Source organism: Pleurodeles waltl, chromosome 10 (assembly GCF_031143425.1).
Source record: "Pleurodeles waltl isolate 20211129_DDA chromosome 10, aPleWal1.hap1.20221129, whole genome shotgun sequence".
NCBI classification, from domain to species: Eukaryota; Metazoa; Chordata; class Amphibia; order Caudata; family Salamandridae; genus Pleurodeles; species Pleurodeles waltl.
Genome location: NC_090449.1, coordinates 143,284,169 through 143,302,383, shown reverse-complemented (window position 1 = coordinate 143,302,383; position 18,215 = coordinate 143,284,169). Strand labels below are relative to the sequence as shown.

General features: G+C 41.8%; 1 protein-coding gene across 4 annotated transcripts in view; it reads left to right on the top strand.

Moving 5' to 3' along the window:
- Positions 1-18,215, top strand: part of SMURF1 (SMAD specific E3 ubiquitin protein ligase 1) — a 355,902-nt gene that overhangs the window by 276,789 nt on the left and 60,898 nt on the right. For all 4 annotated transcript variants that reach the window (XM_069210015.1, XM_069210017.1, XM_069210016.1 and 1 more), the window contains 2 exons: positions 7,071-7,208; positions 7,361-7,481. In XM_069210015.1, coding sequence (XP_069066116.1) covers positions 7,071-7,208; positions 7,361-7,481 — 259 coding nt within the window. The remainder of the gene's footprint in view (positions 1-7,070; positions 7,209-7,360; positions 7,482-18,215) is intronic.

The following is an 18,215-nucleotide window of genomic DNA, read 5'->3' as shown; positions in this document are numbered from 1 at the left end:
ATAGCAAAACGCTTAAAAAAAAAAACCTTATAGAGGTCATCGGACCACCACTGCCATCAGGCCATGGACAGAAATCCATTTTGGCTGCCCTGCCCCTCGGCTCAGCACGGAAAGCAGCCAAGATTGTAGCCTAGTCTTTGGCATTGACCTCCTTCACATAGGTCTGACCGACTTACACCAAAGTTTGGGCATCGAGCATATCATCTATTAGATGACCCACTCCCCTTCAGCTTCAGAACCGAGAAACGCTCATCAGCTGAACCAATGGTAACACAGGAGACAACTCCTTTGGAGCATGTGGACTCAAATCAATCCTCCACCACACCATCTTCAATTGAGCCAATGTTATAAACTATGAACACTACACAGCGCTGTCTCTATATTCAGGAGGAGGTAGGGCATTTTGTGACTTCCTCCTTCACCTTTATGAGAAAATAATAATTTCGAAAAGCTTTGGACACCTCCAAAAAAAAAAAAAAAAAAAAAAAAAAAACAATCGCTAAGAACAAGGCTACCAGTTCTTTGACTAAGCCTTTTCCTCTTCCTCCTCATGACCCACCTTCCTCTCCACCTCAGATTCCCGTTTCTCCTCCACCTCTTTCCCCCTTCTCTTTCCCCCTTCTCTTTCCCCCTTCTCTTTCCCCCTTCTCTTTCCCCTTTCCCCTTTCCCCTTTCCCCTTTCCCCTTTCCCCTTTCCCCTTTCCCCTTTCCCCTTTCCCCTTTCCCCTTTCCCCTTTCCCCTTTCCCCTTTCCCCTTTCCCCTTTCCCCTTTCCCCTTTCCCCTTTCCCCTCTCCCCTCTCCCCTCTCCCCTTTCCCCTTTCCCCTCTCCCCTTTCCCCTCTCCCCTCTCCCCTCTCCCCTCTCCCCTCTCCCCTCTCCCCTCTCCCCTCTCCCCTTTCCCCTCTCCCCTTTATTTGCAGGAGACTATTTGAGTGATACACATCAAGACCCAGACCCATGGGACACAAATGACCCTGATACCATGATCATTACAGACCCAGTTGTATATCCTGCGCGACTCTCCCTTCCCGAGGAGATTACTAGTTGCCAGGAGTTCATAACAAGGGCAGCTGCCTTTCATAATGTTCAGTTACACAAAGACCCAATAGAACAGGATTTTCTATTTGATACTTTGACCACTACACGTAGCGACATTACATTTCTTCCTATGCTTCCAGGCATGATTAGTCATGCAGACATCTTTAAAGAGTCAGACCGTTCTAGAATTATAACTCCTAGGGTGGCCAAAAAGTCTAAACCTGCCCCTTCAGATCCAATGTATGAGTTCTCGGGGTCCCACTAGTTTCGCTACCACTAGAAGGAAGTGAGCTAACAGTCTGGCCACAGGAGAGACTCCTCCACCAACCAAGGAGAGCAAAAGGCTTGATGCGACAGGCAAGAGTTGCTGCACAAGCAGCAAATCAGTGGCATATTGCCAATTCGCAGGCCTTACTTTCAAGGTACGTCAGGGCTTACTGGGATGAGATGGAGTTCTTCCAATATCTCCCAGATGAGCATTGTAAATGTAGCCAGCAGATTGTTTCAGAAGGGCAGACAGTCTCAATTCAATACACTGTGCATTAGATGCCGCAGACACAGCTGCACGTGGGGTAAACACTAGTATATTGCTTAGGGGACATGCGTAGCTTAGATGCTCCAGCTTCAAGCCGGAGGCACAACAAGCGGTGCTCAACATGCCCTTTGACAAGGAGCATCGTTTTGGTCCTCAATTGAACTCCAGACTTGAAGCTAAAAGAAAAAAAGAATCTGACGTCACAAAGGCAGTGGGTGCTCTTAAGTCTCCGATACATATTTCATCGCCCTACATTTATAGGCATTTATAAAGCAACAAACCTCTGAACCATCTACTTACCAAACAAGGTAACCTTCAACCTCTTACTATCGAGTTTTTTTCAGAAGAGCCCATTGAGGCAACAATAACAGAGGCTGAGGCAAAAGCACTATCACACAGGGATCTTCCTCAACCGCCAAGCACTGACTACCTACATCTCCCCAAACCACACACCACACCTGTAGAGGAAATACTTCAGGATTTCCAGACACAATGAACACACAACATCGGACCTATGGGTCCTCCATTATCCAACATGGTTATTGTCTGGAGTTCACTTCTGCACCTCCAAACATTCCCCCTTGCTCTCACAGGTTACTCACCAACATCTCACCCTTCTGAAGAAGAGGTACAATCCCTGCTCCTCAAAGGTGTCATAGAGCCTGTCCCATTACAATAACAGGGACCAGTAGTATACTTCCTATACTTCCTCAGCCTAAAAAGGACAGATTGCTCAGACTTTTTTTGTTTCTCAGACCTTTAAATCATTACATTCTCTTTGAACACTTTCACATGGTTATTCTTCAAGATGCTATTCCACTATTTAAACAAGGTGACTTCACGACTGCAATAGGCTTAATGGATGCCTACTTCCACATCCCCATCCACCCTGCACCCTGGAAATACCTAAAGGTTTTGGTTGCTGGAAAATGTTATCAATTCAAAGTCCTGCCTTTTGTCGTCACTACTGCACCCAGAGTATTTACATAGTGCCTGGCTGTAGTTGCGGTCATCCCAGTTGTCACAACTTGCTCTGGCAATATGGAAGTCGGCTCTTCACCATCACATTTACTTAGTGGTAGAGTATTTCCCAGGAACGGTTAAACTTTGCATACCTGCTCAGGATGCATCAACAAGTCAATGAATGGGAACTCAACCCACAAGTCCTTCAAAAATACTTTCAAAAGTGGGGAACTTCTCAAATAGTCCTTTTCACCCCAGCGGAAAACGCAGAATGCCCAAGCTTCGCATCCAGGTACCCACACAGTCCAAGGGCAATGCTCTGAGTGAACTGGTCAGGGCTATTTGCATATGTTTTTCCACCTCTCGCTCTCATTCCATTCCTGGTTCAGAAAATCAGACCGGCATTGCTCACCATGATCCTCATAGCTCCCACTTGGGCATGTCAGCCATGGTTCACTACAATCCTGGACCTTTTGCTGGTTCCTTCCGAGAAGCTCCACAACAGCCCAGATCTCCTCATGTAGGAACAAAGAAAAATCAGACAACCAGACCCCAAGTTACTCACCCTTGTGATATGGCTCCTGAAGTCATAGTTTGATTATCTACAATTACCTTCCGAATGTATGCACATTCTTAAGGAAGCTTGTGGGCCTATAACTAGAGCCTGTTATGCTGCAAAATAGAAATGTTTTGTTTTCTACTGTCAGACCAAACATAAAAATCCAATTAAAGCATCTGTCCAAGACATTGTTTGCTGTTTGTTTCTCTTGCCGAAAGCAAACTTGGCTTACACTTCTATCCATCTACACCTTGCAACCATAGCTGCATATTTACAAAACAGACAGCATACTTCCCTGTTAAGAATCCCAGTTATCAAAGCCTTCATGGAAGGCCTCAAGAGTCATCCCACCCAGACTACCCCAGCACCATCCTAGAATCTTAATATTGTGCTGACTAGGCTTATGGACTTTCCTTTTGAGCCACTTTACTCATGACCTATTATGTTCCATTTTTCTAGAGAATAGTATTTTCAGTCTCAATTAAATCACTCAGGGGTGTTGGTGAGCTCCAGGCCTTAACATTAGACAAACCTTTCTTTCATAAACACAAAGACAAAGGAGTTTTTCGTACAAACGCAAGGATCCTACCCAATGTGGTTTCTCAATTCCATATCAATCAAACCATTGAGATACAGGTTTTCTTCCTGCAACCTTACTCGGTTACATTAAGAGCTCTCCACACTTCAGATCTCAAACAGGTGCTTATGGCCTATGTTAACAGCACTAAAGACTTCAGAAAAGCTAAACAGCTCTTTGTGGCTTTTTCAGTACCTCATAAGGGTAGTCCAGTACCTAAATAGCATAGCCAGATGGACAGTTAAATGCATACAAACCTGTTATGCTAAAGCAAAAAGACAGTTGCCAGTAACTCCTAGAGAACATTCTACTAGGAAGAAAGGAGCCACCATGGCTTTCTCGGGAAACATACCTTTAGCTGATATGTGCAAAGCAGCTACTTGATCTACACCACATACATTCACAAAGCATTATTGTGTAGATATACTAGCACGTCAGCAAGCCAGTGTAGGACAGGCTGTCCTAAGAACACTTTTTCAAAAACTCCCACAGGCTCACCACCGCTTTCATGGAGCAACTGCTTTACAGTCTATTATAGCATTTGCACCTACAGCCACACATCTCATCAATCAGAAAATGTTACTTACCCAGTAGACATCTGTTCGTGGCATGTAGTGCTGTAGATTCACATGAGCCTTCCCTCTTCGCCGGATACCTGTGGCCATTTCAGTTACCTTATATCTGTACATATGTAGATACTTTCATGGACATCCCTTTCTCTGTACTTCTAAACCCTGTCTCTCACCCTATTGCGGGAAAACAGTCTAACCAAGGACTCAATACCCATGTGCTGTATCACCGAGAAGTAGGAGTCACGCGATCCTGTATCTTGGAAATGCTTCTTTGAAGAAAAACAACTTGTAACACTCCTAAACAAACACTAGATGGCAGGAGTATGCAGAGCATGTGAATCTACAGCACTACATGCCACAAATAGATGTCTGCTGGGTAAGTAACATTTTCTTCTGAACAGTCTTGTACATACATTTCCCACTTCTCTTTTCATTATGCCTCAGGCCTTTTCATAATTGTCCCCTCTGGCTGCTCATGATAGAAACAATTTCTTTTAGCGATTACATCTGCCTGGAGGATAAGTGAGCTGCAGGCTTTATCATACGAGCCTCCATTCTTGTCCGTCTTTCCAGACAAACTGGTGCCTCGCACTAGGGTCTCTTTCTTGCCGAACGTTGTGACACCATTTCATGTGGGCCAATCTGTCACCTTTCCCACTTCTTTGCTCCTCCACATCCCTCTAAAGAGGAGGAGCGATGTCACCATCTGGACCCAAAAAGAGTATTGCTGTTCTACCTTGACCGCACACAAGAGTTCTGGGTGGACGACCAGCTCTTCCTGGGGTATTCTTGGGCGAAGAAAGGTTCGGCGGTGCAGAAACAGACCGCCAAACCTTTCTTCAACTTTTCTTCTGTGGGTTGTCCTCTGCATCAAAATATGCTATACATTGGCCAAGAAGCAACCCACCAGAGCCAAAGCTACAACTACTGCGTTATCACATGGAGTCCGAATCCTGGAAATCTGCCAGGGAGCAACGTGGGCTTCTCTGCACATGTTTACCAAACACTACTGCCTGTACAGTCTGGGCCACAGGGATGGGCATTTCACCAGTTCGGTCCTTCAGGACTTCTAGTTTTAAATTTGTCTGTAGTTTCCACCATTGAGCATGATTAGTTTTTGGGTGTCTATTCAAAGGTAAGGAATCTGCGACTAGAAGTCAGATGAACAAGTTAATTACGTTCGGTAACGCCTAAATGTACATACAATATCTAGGCATAGATTTTCTGTCCACTCTTCGGGCAGATTTCTAAGGTTAGGGATGGTCCCTTTCAGGACCCTAGTTTGAACATTCCAGTGTCAGTGCACTTCATGGCTCTGCACTCCTGGTGTGAAAAGTAACTGACGTCAGCGTGCCAAGGTGGACAACGCTTCCAGCGCATAAGCGTACTGCTCACAAAAAATCTTTCAAATCCAGTTTGATGCCTGGAAAATTCAAAGGTAAAGAATCTGCGGATGGATATTGTCTCTACCAGATAAGGTGTTACTGAGGTAATTAACATGTTCTTCGTTGTCATTACTTGATGTGAATTGAAAACAGTTGTGGCTGATTGTACTGACTTTTGTGAATGGACACAATTGACTAATTGGAGAAGCTATAGGCATATGTATTATATGCAATGTGCTCCTTATCACCAAACCAAATATCTCAGAAGGTGACTGTGTAATTCCAGGTGAAGGTTATTGGCATCCACTTTCTAAACTTTTTTTAGGGTCGAACGCACAATTGCGCCATCCCTGTTGTAATCTCTCTTTGGGCTTTTAACCACATCCGTGTCATGCCTGTCACTTCCATTGGTTTGTGGGCTTGTCTTTTAAAACCTTCTTGATTTCATTGGTGAAAGGCATGCATACGTCATACCTTTTTCCGGTGTTTAGCCCTCTTTAAGTGCACCGGCCAAGTACTGAAAACATACAAGGCTCCATGTTTTCAACCTGCACAAATGTATCTTTTTATATTCCTCGCAGCGTGACGCGCTGGGTTTTACATAGTGTGATCACGCTCAATTTTTTGTTTTTCAATTTCAGCACGATTGTGCTGGGTTTTACATAGTGCGATTGAGCTAGTTTTTTTTTTCCTTTCAATTTATGTGGCAAGAAAAGTCCGGTTCGGAGTTCACAACGCTAATAGCTCTAACTGGAGCAAATGTGAGACCCGTTGCATTGCAAATGCTTGTTTTTTAGTGTGCAGTGCCGTAATGTAGGGGATAGTCTGATGAATACTTTTTTTTCCTTCTCAGATTTGCTGGATTCCAGGTCTGTGCTTCTACAAATGCTCAACACCTAAAGTGCTGAGGAGGTCATTCTGTGAAGGCTGTGCTTTTCCAGGCTCTGTGCACTTATGTTTTCTATTTTGACACATTTTCTCGTTGTTTTATAGTACTTCAAGTACCCAACAGAAGTTACTGTGCACCTGGAATAGAAATACATTAATGTAATTTTTTTTTTTTTTTTTTACACTTATCTTCCCTGTTGAAGAAATCCATAAGTTATTATAACTTCAACTAAAATGCAAGTCTTGTTAATGTTCTCTTTGAAATTGAACAATGTATTTAATTTTGTGGGATGAAATCAATAACTATATCACAACCTTAAACAGTACACCAAAGTTCAGATGTCTGAAATCTTTTTCTCCATAAAGCACAAAAGCAAAGCGTGTTGGAGATTAAGGAAAAAAGACCACTGTGAAGTGGAAGAGTGGGGGATTTGTGGAGCTAGGTTAAGATTGGTGTACAATAAAACAATGCATTTTCATTTGGATAGCTCTTCTGTTATATGCACCAATGCATACATCATTTATAATTGTAATTCACATCTTGTTTTGACAGAGAGAATGACATCACTCCAGTGTTAGACCATACATTTTGTGTAGAGCATAACGCTTTTGGCCGCATCCTACAGCATGAGCTCAAACCTAATGGCAGAAATGTGCCTGTAACTGAAGAGAACAAAAAGGAATATGTCAGGTAATTTCACGTACAAAATAAGGCTGCTCTAGAACCCCTGCAGTCAAAGAATGTGTAAATTATTTGTGGCTCTCATCACAAGTGTTTTTATAGATTCTTTTCAGCACTGAAAACTTACATTTTATTTATTCTCCGGATTTTGTGTTTTCAAGGTTGTATGTGAATTGGCGGTTCATGAGAGGAATTGAAGCTCAGTTTTTGGCTCTTCAGAAGGGCTTTAATGAACTTATTCCACAGCACCTTTTGAAGCCTTTTGACCAGAAAGAACTTGAGGTAAGTTGCTATTGGTCACAGTTTATTGTTTAAGCCGTTATTGCAAAAAGTAAACCTTGGAACTATTTGTGGCAGCGTGTTTGGACTGAGGAATTACTTAGAAGATTTTTATTTGCAAAGTACGTTTTCACTTTACTTTTTATACTCCATCAATTTGTACTTGTAGTCGTGTGTTTTCGTTGAAGTGTTTACCTGAAATTACTAGCTGTAGTAGTTATGATCTGTTGAGTTTCCTGCAGTATTTGCCCGTTTAATAGATTCACATGCTTGAATCATTTCCCACTAGGCTTGGAATCGCCTGTATTTTACCAAAGCATTCAACAGTATAGAGTAAACCAGTAGTGTTTAATAGCATTTCACCTCATTTCAACCTACCTGAACTTCACTAGTAAGGGGAATATACCTAGCACCCCACTGTCTGTTGACCACACAACAGCTCTCATTTCTATCTTACATAGCGAGTGAGCTGATTTTTTGAAAAAGCAAATTTTTTTACTCAGAAGTTTAATTTACTTTTGAATTTCAACTACCTTGGCTGGGCATTTTGGACCAGGCTCTGATCCACCCCACACTTTGCAATGAGTATATTTGGAGTGTGTGCACTGACCTAGGGGAAGTACCTACCTAATCATGGCAGTCACTGCCTAAAAGGATTTCTGAGATTGTGCCTAAAGAAAAAACACAAGTGGATGACCTGCAGAAACCGTGCTTATAGTGTTGTACTCTAGACATGAGGCAGCACATTTTTTTATAGTTTCAAAACCTTTGCCTCAAAATCCCCACTTAGCAGGAAATAATGTTCCCTTTATTTCTCCTGTAGAAAAATAAATGTTACTCTATACACGAGGTTGCGCCCCCCTGCCACAGTACCTCGCCATACACTTTAAAAAAGGCAGCAGCTAAAGAAGCAGGATCTTGAGCTTCCAGAGTTGGTTTACGAAGCTCCTTCCAAATTTCCATCGAAAGAGGAAGTAAGATTTCCTGTGCCATCCTATCCTTACAAAATGTTGGAGAGGTTTCTGGAGCATTCTGCACAAAAATTGCCTTGAATATCTAGTGACTGAGACATCCACACATCTCTAGACTAAATCCTAGTTAAATGCGATCCGCTTTGCTACCAAGATACATAAAACCATCATAGTCAGCAGGTACATCATTGGATTAGCTTATAGAGCTAACGTTCCATGAGCGACGTTGTTTACACCAACAGCTTCAGTCTTTAGTCAGCGGCTCCTCAACTTTTGACACCTTCAGCTGTCCTCATCAGCAGTCAGTCAAATGACTGATCGTCCTGTGTTTGATTACATCCACAGTGCTGACCTGCATTGTGGCAACTTTTCAGTCTGCCCTGACTCCCGAAAACGTGTAATTCATGACAGTATCATTTTTTAAGCCAACCACTAGATGGCAGAATAATGTATAGCACGTGAATCTAGAAGTAAGTCTCAAGATCGTAGACTAGTTATCGCTGAGCACTTTTCCCCTGTTTAACTATGTTGATTCAATTATTGGCTTGTTCTAACTGATCTTTTCATCAGCAAGACATTCAGTTGCATAGCTTTGTTACTGCCCACGTTGGTCATGTACAATTTGTCATGAGATTGAGCAAATGCTGTGTAAGCCACGTGTGGCCCAGATTCAAACAGCACGCATGAACACCTATTATCCTACCTAATGGGTGCAAATTAAATACCCAGGAGACTGCTTTCTGGCTTGCATGCATTGCAGAAGGTAATAATGGCCATCTGACTTCAGGTGTTAGGCAGCACCACTCATTCTTCACACTGAAGTAGTAAACTTCTGAATTCTCTAACTGGACAGTCTAAAAATATAAAGATGCCAACTGGTCAACATATGCTGTGCCTTTTCCTATTACTGGTCTACACTCAATGCACATAATGCATTCTCAACCATCGTTGGTGGTCTGTGTCAGGTTATCGTGCATCTAGTTTGGGGCTGTCTTTTTTCATATATTTTTCATCCCATTATTTCACGTGAAATACAGATACTTAGTGACCCTTGATACTCAAGCTTGATAAATAAATTCCCAGACATAACGCAACCTGTTAAAGTTGGAATAAAGGTTACCAGCCGGCTTGATGTTAGTAGGGTGCTTCTCCAGTGCTGGCCTGACATGTAACACGTTATTGCATTCTGGAATCTTTTGTACTATTTCACCTCAGTTTAACCAGTTTTACTATCAGCAATAAGACGACTGTGTAGGAGTGGAGAAGATGTTCCATCTAGTTACCAGGTTACATCACTAATAAGGGTCAAGAAATGCTTGTTCAATTTGACCTTTGTGTTGAAATGCCTTGGCTTGTCTGATGTGGTTATTACTGAAAATCAGGTAAAGTGAAGCTGCTTATCCATCTACTTCCACTTGCCCTATTTTATTTTGTAAGTTTTACTGCAGCTCTCCTTAAGTATTGATCCTAGACTAAAATGCTTTTTATTCAGCCGCTTTGCATCCATCAGGGAGCTTTATTGTCCAATTGGCTTTACTTCAGAGGTCAAGTACTCCCTTTGGATGTCAAGTGATGTATATAAGTAATTGTACATGCAGGTCAGGCCTTGTATCGTTTCTGGAAAAAAGCTTCTAAGGCTTAACTGTGAATGGTCCAAAGTTAAAACAATCTTTGGCAAACCCAGTAGGTCTTGATTGCCAATGCTTTTGTCTTTCCCCAATACCGGATTTGCCAGAGTACAATAATAGCAGCTGGCCATCCTGAAAGTGCATGTCTTATACATTCATGTTGGCCACCATGTTCTATGACATGATGCATTGTGGCTGCCATCTTTGGCTGCTGCGTTGCATGATGCTTGCACTCGTATAGAAAATTTGGGCCAGTGAATGAACAGTGCACATTTCTTTGACTCTTACACTTATCTGGGAAAGTAGCTTGAATACATGTGTTGGTTCAGAATGAACCCTGTTTGTAAAAACATTGCACTGTCCTACCCACTTGCACTTATCAGTGCTTTAGCATCATCCTTATAGGTACCTACGCATTGTATCTGACTGCTGTATCAAATTAGTTTGAGTTTGTGAGTATGTCTGTACATAGGTGCGTTTATAGTATGTGCACATGTGAGTGTCTAGTCTGTGCATGTGTAGTCTGTATATTTTATCTATGTATTTTTGCATGATTGTGTGGATGCCCACCTGTGTATTTGCTCACATACATATATAGGTGTTTTATGGTTTACATATGTGTGTTCTGGCTGTTCATGTTTATTGCAAGTAAGCATGACATTGCTCGGCTCAATAACCTATTGTCACAGCAGCCTGTTCTAGCTTGGAATGGAGAAATAAGGTACCAATGCAAACCAAGTTCAGAGACCTACAATGTAAGTACCTTCCTGTGAAAACGCACAAACCTACACAGGCAGGTAACACTGGTAAATTCTGTTTGCTCTCCAATTGCATTAGCTTAAGCTGCTGCACCTGCTGGCCTCTGCAGCCCTGTATTATGGGCATGCATCCAATGCAGGAATCCAGCTAGGGCAGAATACAAACATAAGCTTAGTGAATGTACCACCAGAAGAATGCTTTTCTCTCTTCTTTAAATGCTGCAGATAGTGCACACACACACACAGTGCTGTATTGTTGCCAGTATGTCCCTCTAGTACACCCAGGCCTGCAGCAAGCAAAATAACACCTACAGCGCTCACTCTTGACTCCCTTGAAAAGGGCAATTTGAAATGACAATCACATGGTGACAGACTGAAAACATAATTGAAAACCTTGGACCTGGTGTCTTAATAGTAGATGTTGGTCTAAAGTAGATGTTGTCCTTCCTTACTCTGAACGCCGTGCCAAATAAGAAACATATGCCTCAAACTGATGGGTAGTGACTGGTACAGGCAGTGTGTGGGTCTCTTCCTATCTTAGATGGACCAGTTTCTCCAGACTTTTCAAAGGTATGGAAGTCTCTAGTGATTGCCCACACTCTTGTTACGACTATTCAGTGGAAAGGGGCCCTGCAACTTAACTCAAGAACCACTGTGGCTGAAGATGGGACCCCACACCATGAATCTCGACTGTTCTTAAGGAGTGGATAGAAATGCATGCCTGCGGTTGCTATTCGAAAGTACCAGCACACATTACTGTGTTCCCACTCATAGGATAGGCCTCATATCCCGGCCATAAGAACAACCTTCAAAGGCCATCCCCAAACTGGACATCTCCCACTGTCTGTGCACTCCAGTGAGCTCCAGTTCGAGAAATGAGCTTGGAGTGTTCCCTACTCTCCGCATGCGTTTCCCCTGAAACAGCTGGCCACCTGCTCTTTGCCTGGATGGTAATGGAGAAAGTACAGTTTGAAAGCCACTAATGCTTGGCTTGGGGAGGCCTGAGAGGACTGGTAGTACATACAGGATCTGCAAAAGAAGTTCATTTTACAGCTGCTGCCTGTGGGAGGGAGCAAGAGTCCTTGTCCTCTCTGACAAGCACCTTTTGGCTGGCTTAAATTTACTATTCTCCATAGGTTTTGTAAATATTATTCTAACTTCTGAAATTAAAACCCATCAAAAACAAATATTCTAAAATGTGACTGGAAAAAGGTGCCTTTATCTTGCACTTAAATAAGTATTTCTACTTTACAGCTATTTGCAATACCATTTTGAATCGTAATAAATAGCTGCTGTGAAGAACAGTCAATACTGTGCATAATAGAGTGCAGCTGCCCGGATCACCTTTCTGTGAACAGTCTCTTCCATTGGAACAAGAGTCCATCCGACAATATTCAATGTGGAATTTGGTCCAGTTGTTCTTTGTGCTTTGTGTTAGTAGTCATGTTTAGTACATTTCTCTAGTCTTAACCATGTAAAGCCTGGGACTTTTACAACCAACCTAAGGAATGCTTTCACAATAAATAATGGTATAACATCAGGACTTGGTGCTTATTCTTGCCATTTCAAAATATTTCGCCAGCATTTGGTTTGACAAAACTGTATTGCTCTACAGATATATTAATTTTCATTGGCAATGTGAAATTAACTAGAATGGAAGCAGATGAAATAATCCCTCCTCAATTATCAATTTACAGAGGAATAATTAACCATTACATGTAATTGATTCCCCCGAGATAAATAACTGCTTCTTTAAGGCGTACAGTATGTTTGGTTTTTATTTCAGATTGAATCATAGGAATAAATGTGCAGGAAGATGTGGACGTAGTGAGGTATAATACTCTCTTTTTTTGATAGTCATAACCACGAGAATAATTCCCCTCTTCATGGATCCCAGAATACATCAAAATAAAGTATCTGTCCATAGAATTATAAACACAGGGTGAGTCCTTATGATGAGCATCACTCTTGGGAAGCTTATCTAAGGCAGGATTGATTCTGAAATTTAGACTGCATGTACTCTAAAGAGCCCATTTCATGCCATCATTGTAGTGTCTTGTGTTAAAACATGTCTAAAACGTATTAAACGTTCTGCTGTTAGGGCCCTGGTTGTGATAGATTGTCTGAAATGACTTCCTTTTCCAAGTGTTTCTCCTGTTGGGAGGAAGAAGGCTGTATCCGATCACACAGTATGGAATGCCAACCAGCGTCCTATTTGATGAAAGAGTGAAATATGTTGGGGTGTTCAGAACTCCATTTTCTATGGCGTAATTGCATAGAAAACAATCTACCAATCTGATAGACTTCTAGCAGATTCCTTACTTCAAAATTAACCCCAGGTGTAAGAACAGAACCGGAATTTGTTTCGTGAGCAGTATGCCTGTGCGCTGTTAGATGGCATCACTCAGCTCTACGTGATGTTGTCTGTATTGTCTGCTCAAACAGTGATGTTTGGGGGGCATATATAGGCAGCTCCCAGCGCCCTGGCGTCAGTTCTTTTATTTTTGCACCAGTTAGCACTGTATTTTTGCACACCATGGGCCCCTGCACCTTCACCCAAGGATGTATTCCTTGGTTTAAAAAAAGCACAAAAAAACACAAGTGCTGCAAGCAATAGCTGTTCAAATTATGGTTGTTTACTTTCTCTCTTCACTCTAGAGCGGTGGCATAATGGTGGGAATTTTGCATAGCAAGTATAATTCAAAATGATAAACTATGCCAGCATTATTTAAATTTCGTCTGGGCCTAGAAGTATGTCAGATGATGTGTAAAAGAGCCCTAAAGTTGCATGAAGGCATAAGTCTTGGAGGCATGCCTGCAGGACATTAGAGCTGAGGAAGAAAGGAAAAGAAGATAGAAAAGACATTCACAATCTTCCACTGAGAGGCAGTCAGAGCTTAAAAAAAAAAAAAAAACATGCACTGATTTCACCACTCTTAACGTCATTCAAGAACGACATATAAAGTAACCACATTTGCCTCAAGTGCTTTGTCGTTAACTGTCAAAAGCTGACTTGAAGTCAGCACCATGCCACAGAAGACATTTCAGATTTAAATTTTTTCCATACCAAGCCAACAGCGCGCTGTTCACTTTCACTGTCAACTTTCATCTATTCCATTGACTTTGAGTAGAACCAACACCTTTATTGACTGTTGACACACACAAAGAAAACATCTTTGCTGTTAATCAATAATGTATGTGCAGCGTAGTCTTTAAATTCCCTAGGACTCACTTCCACAGAATACCTACCAGTGTTGCACATATCAATTTAAACATTCTTAATGTCATCTCAAAGAAGATATTTCAGCACACTCCATGAGAAATCTCACAACTGCCTTTTTCTTGTCCGCCCGTCTCTCAAGATCGATTTTCTCTCCATCTGATGACTGTTATTTTTTAGAATCCTGTGCATGAGCCTATGCGTCGCTTGGATCTGCCTCCTCCAGCGATGGTGTCTAAACCCACTTCATCATTAGGTGCATTTGTGAAGATTACACAGGCTTCTGCATCACCTAGGAATAGTCATTGTACTTCTTCCCATAGTCCAAGCAGCCTAAGAGATGTAGATCACCTTCATACAATGGTATCGTAACGTTTCCTAATGTTCTTTCAAGAAGGGCCTTTGAGTTGAATATTTTGTGGAGGGATCCGCAACCAGTGGTGTTAGTGACTTTAGTGCCCTAGCACCAAAGAGCTCTGACAGTACTGCTCATGCACCTGATCACAGAACTTCTGGATATTGTGGAAGAAAAATTACTTTACTTAAGTGACTGTAAATGTAACAATACCAATCCTCTTTAAAAAAAAAAAAAAAAAAAAAAAAAAAAAATTAAGGCCCTCCCGAACAGGATCCATAATTCATTAAATCTGCTTCAGATCACTGTACCATCTGTTAGACGCCTCCACCTCTCTGCATCAGAGACAACAGCTGTTCTGGAGAGAGATTGAAAGAGACTGGATTCAGCAGTCACAAAAGTAAGTGTTACAGCAGCTGTTCACTTAAAGAATGCCTATGAAACTACTGTTAGACTGGTATCTAGGAATGAGTTTTTTCACTGACAAACTGCTTAGACAGCAGCAGCATGGCTACTTTGAAATGTTGAACATGACTTCCTTAGTTTGATAATTAGGTAATTTGTACAGCAGCCGGTTCAGCTGAACTAGTTGCGACTGGATACCGCCACTGTGTATGCCTACAAAGAACATCCTGGCTTTGTGAAGCCTGAGGCTCAGCTGAAGAGTAGGAACTTTCCTTTCCTGTGATCCACAATGTAAGAGCAGCCTTCTGGAAAAAATGCTGAAGATGAAGAGTGAGGTGGAGTCTTTGAAGGCTGTTTGCCTGGAGAATTGGAAGAAGTTCAACAAGCAGTATAAAATCTGGGAGGTACTTTCTGCAGTCCCCATCAGTCTTACCAGTCACAACAGCAGCAGAAGCAAGGCCAAAGTTATCAGTATTAACGGAAGATCCTCCTAACCAAAATCTGAACCAACAAAACATTGAATTCTAGAGGGGGGCATTCCTCGGGTATTGGGCAGTGACTGCCTAATTATAACCTCACCTTCCTCTGTTACCTACTCCAGTGGAGGAGTGGTAACTTTATTTCAGCATTGGCGGAAATTCACCACAACAGGTAAATGGGTGCTTAACATTGTATCATGAGTACGTCTACATTTCAAGACCAGTTCACAGCTGGTTTCTCTAAAACCAGCACCAGATCCAAATTTCCATCTTGAGGAACAAAAGATTTCTTCTGCTAAAACAACGTGCAGTAGAGCTGATACCACTTCAGGAAAAGGTCAAGGAGTTGACTCCAGTTATCTTCTGGTTCAAAAGAAAGGCCCAAGGCCGGAAAATAGACAATTTTGTGTTTATTTATTTTTGATCTTTGGTTCACAAATTAATCAAGAACAGATGAGGAAGTAAGCATCTTTCTTATCTGTTGCACACATCCACTTGTTTGATCTCTTATTTGGATAAATCCCGTGTAGTGATTTTTCAGAAATTTTTCTTTCCTAGGTTCCCTGCAATTCCAAGTAGTGGCCACGGCCAATTACCCCTCTGCTTATTTAGGTACTGCTTGGCCATGGTGCTATTTGCCTTTGAATGCTTTTAATCATTTGAGATAACAGGAAAGCGTTGAAAGCTCTCTGCTATAGACAATTGATGAGTTATGAACCTTCCTTCTTAATCCACTGTCCCTTAACTGACTGACTGACTGAACTAGATAAGTTCCACATCATTTCAGATGCATATGTTAAAATAAATTGTTTAGGTCTTCTCCTAACCGGGTGCTCCTTTGAGTAGATTGAGTATTGCACCACCGTACAAGGTTGTGTTTAACAGAAATTGTTAGTTGCAGACTGTTTTCCCAATTGACAACAGACCTGGCCCAATTATCCCATCTCTCAGGCCATTGATCTTTTAGGCCTTGCTGCAGAGGTTACATATGCAGCCTTGCATTTGGAACATTGTAGTTGAACTGTGACAAAGAACAGACTGGGAAGGAGATTGCTGAACCATTTGAATGATAGTATTCCACAGTCGATGTCACTCGTCTCTTATAGATGACACCTGTTTGGTCATCTATGCAGATCATATTCCTGGAAGTGCTGACAGTCTGGTGCTAGACCGGACACCTCAGACTATTAGAAGCGCACATCCTGAGTATTCTGAACCAACATGCATACTTCGTGAGTTAATATTAAGAAAAAGAGCGGGTCCTGGACAGATTGTGAGAGCTCATTGAAGAGTGGTTAACTCCATTAGATTTCTTTGCATTGGTTCAAAACGGAATATGCTGATAAATCGCACCCAGAACCAAAGTCAGTGGGAAATGCTGTGGTACCAGTTGGTCAAGTGCTTATCCACAGCTTTCCCTCCAACCTCCTCCTCAAACACATATGTGTTCAATAATAATGGAACTGTGTGTCTCCCATCAGCAATCCATGATAGCGCTAGACTGAGCAACACTTTGTTTCCTGATCTGCTTCAAATGTCCGCCTGCCACAAAAAACACAAAGGAGGCATAATCTGCTAACTAGACTTCAGCTGCCAATCCAACGTCCAAATGTAACATCTGAATCTACCACAGGCACATATAGAGATCTTAAGATGAAAAATATCCCTCAATAAGAGGTTGTTGTGCTATGTAGTGGATGAAATTCTACATCTGGTGCCAGAGGAATGGGCGAAACCTTATATCGTGCCAAGTTGGCTTCTACCATATCTGTTGCATTTGGCCCAGTCAAAGTTGCACTTACCTTCAATAAAATTTCATCTTGTTGCAATTACGGCTTATAGAAAATCCTTAAGGCAAATTTAATCTTTCAGAACCCTGCTAATCAAAGTATGTTTGCAGGAAGATGTTTCTCCCTGTCAGAAGACCTCCTCTGTGGGGAACTGAACCTAATACTGTTTAAAAATAATGGCCCTGCCATTCAGTCTTGTTCACAAAGCTACGTATCAGAATCCTTACTGGAAAACAGCCTTTTTAATTGCCATTACTTCCTCCCCATGGGAGAGTGAAGTTGAAGTGCAAGCAGTGTCTGCTGTAGAGCCATACAGTATGTTCACATGAACAGGTTGGTCATGACGCATCCATCCTTCCTTTCAGCTACAAAATTGTTTGATTTTTCACATTAAGCAAGCAATCAAAATACCAAATTTTTCCCTAATCTGTCTTCTACAGCAGAACAAGCTCTTCATTCACTAGATTTTAGAAGGATTTTTGTCTTCTCTTAGGGAAAACAAACGATCTGATAAAGTACAAGCAGCTATTCATCAAAAAAGGCCTCATTATTCAGGGTATAGTCTCATGCAATAAATGAACATCAGTGACCGTATTAACGCATCGGAATATTTCATGGTGGAATCAAGACAGTCTTTGGCCTCCACCCAGTACCTTAATTGTATTCTATTTCAGCATTTACATAGTGCTTATTACCCCCATGTGGGTTGCTGAAGTGCTTGCCTACATGGGTAGCATGTTACACTATGCAGAGTGTGTGGTTGGAAGGATGTTTTTGTTTTGATCACATGCCAAGTGTTTCCATGTCATGGCGATGATCGTAGGGGTGCTGTTACCTTGTTGTTAGACACAGTGCAAAGCACTGTGGGAGCTTATGAAGTGTGAGTGCCTTTCACTCAGTTTCATAGTTTTTAGTATAGGGGCAGCTTTAAACAGTTCTGCAGGTCCATTTATGTTACTTATGATATGGTCTGCATAGCTGGTTACTGCACTGGCTTGTCTAATCTGAGATTTTGTGTATCATTGTGGTCCCTAGCTGGCATGGTTTGAAGTAGAGCGAAGTGGAGACATTTATTGGGATGAGCATTTTTTTATTATCTTCCCATATCTGAGTGCCTGTAAGATGTAAAGA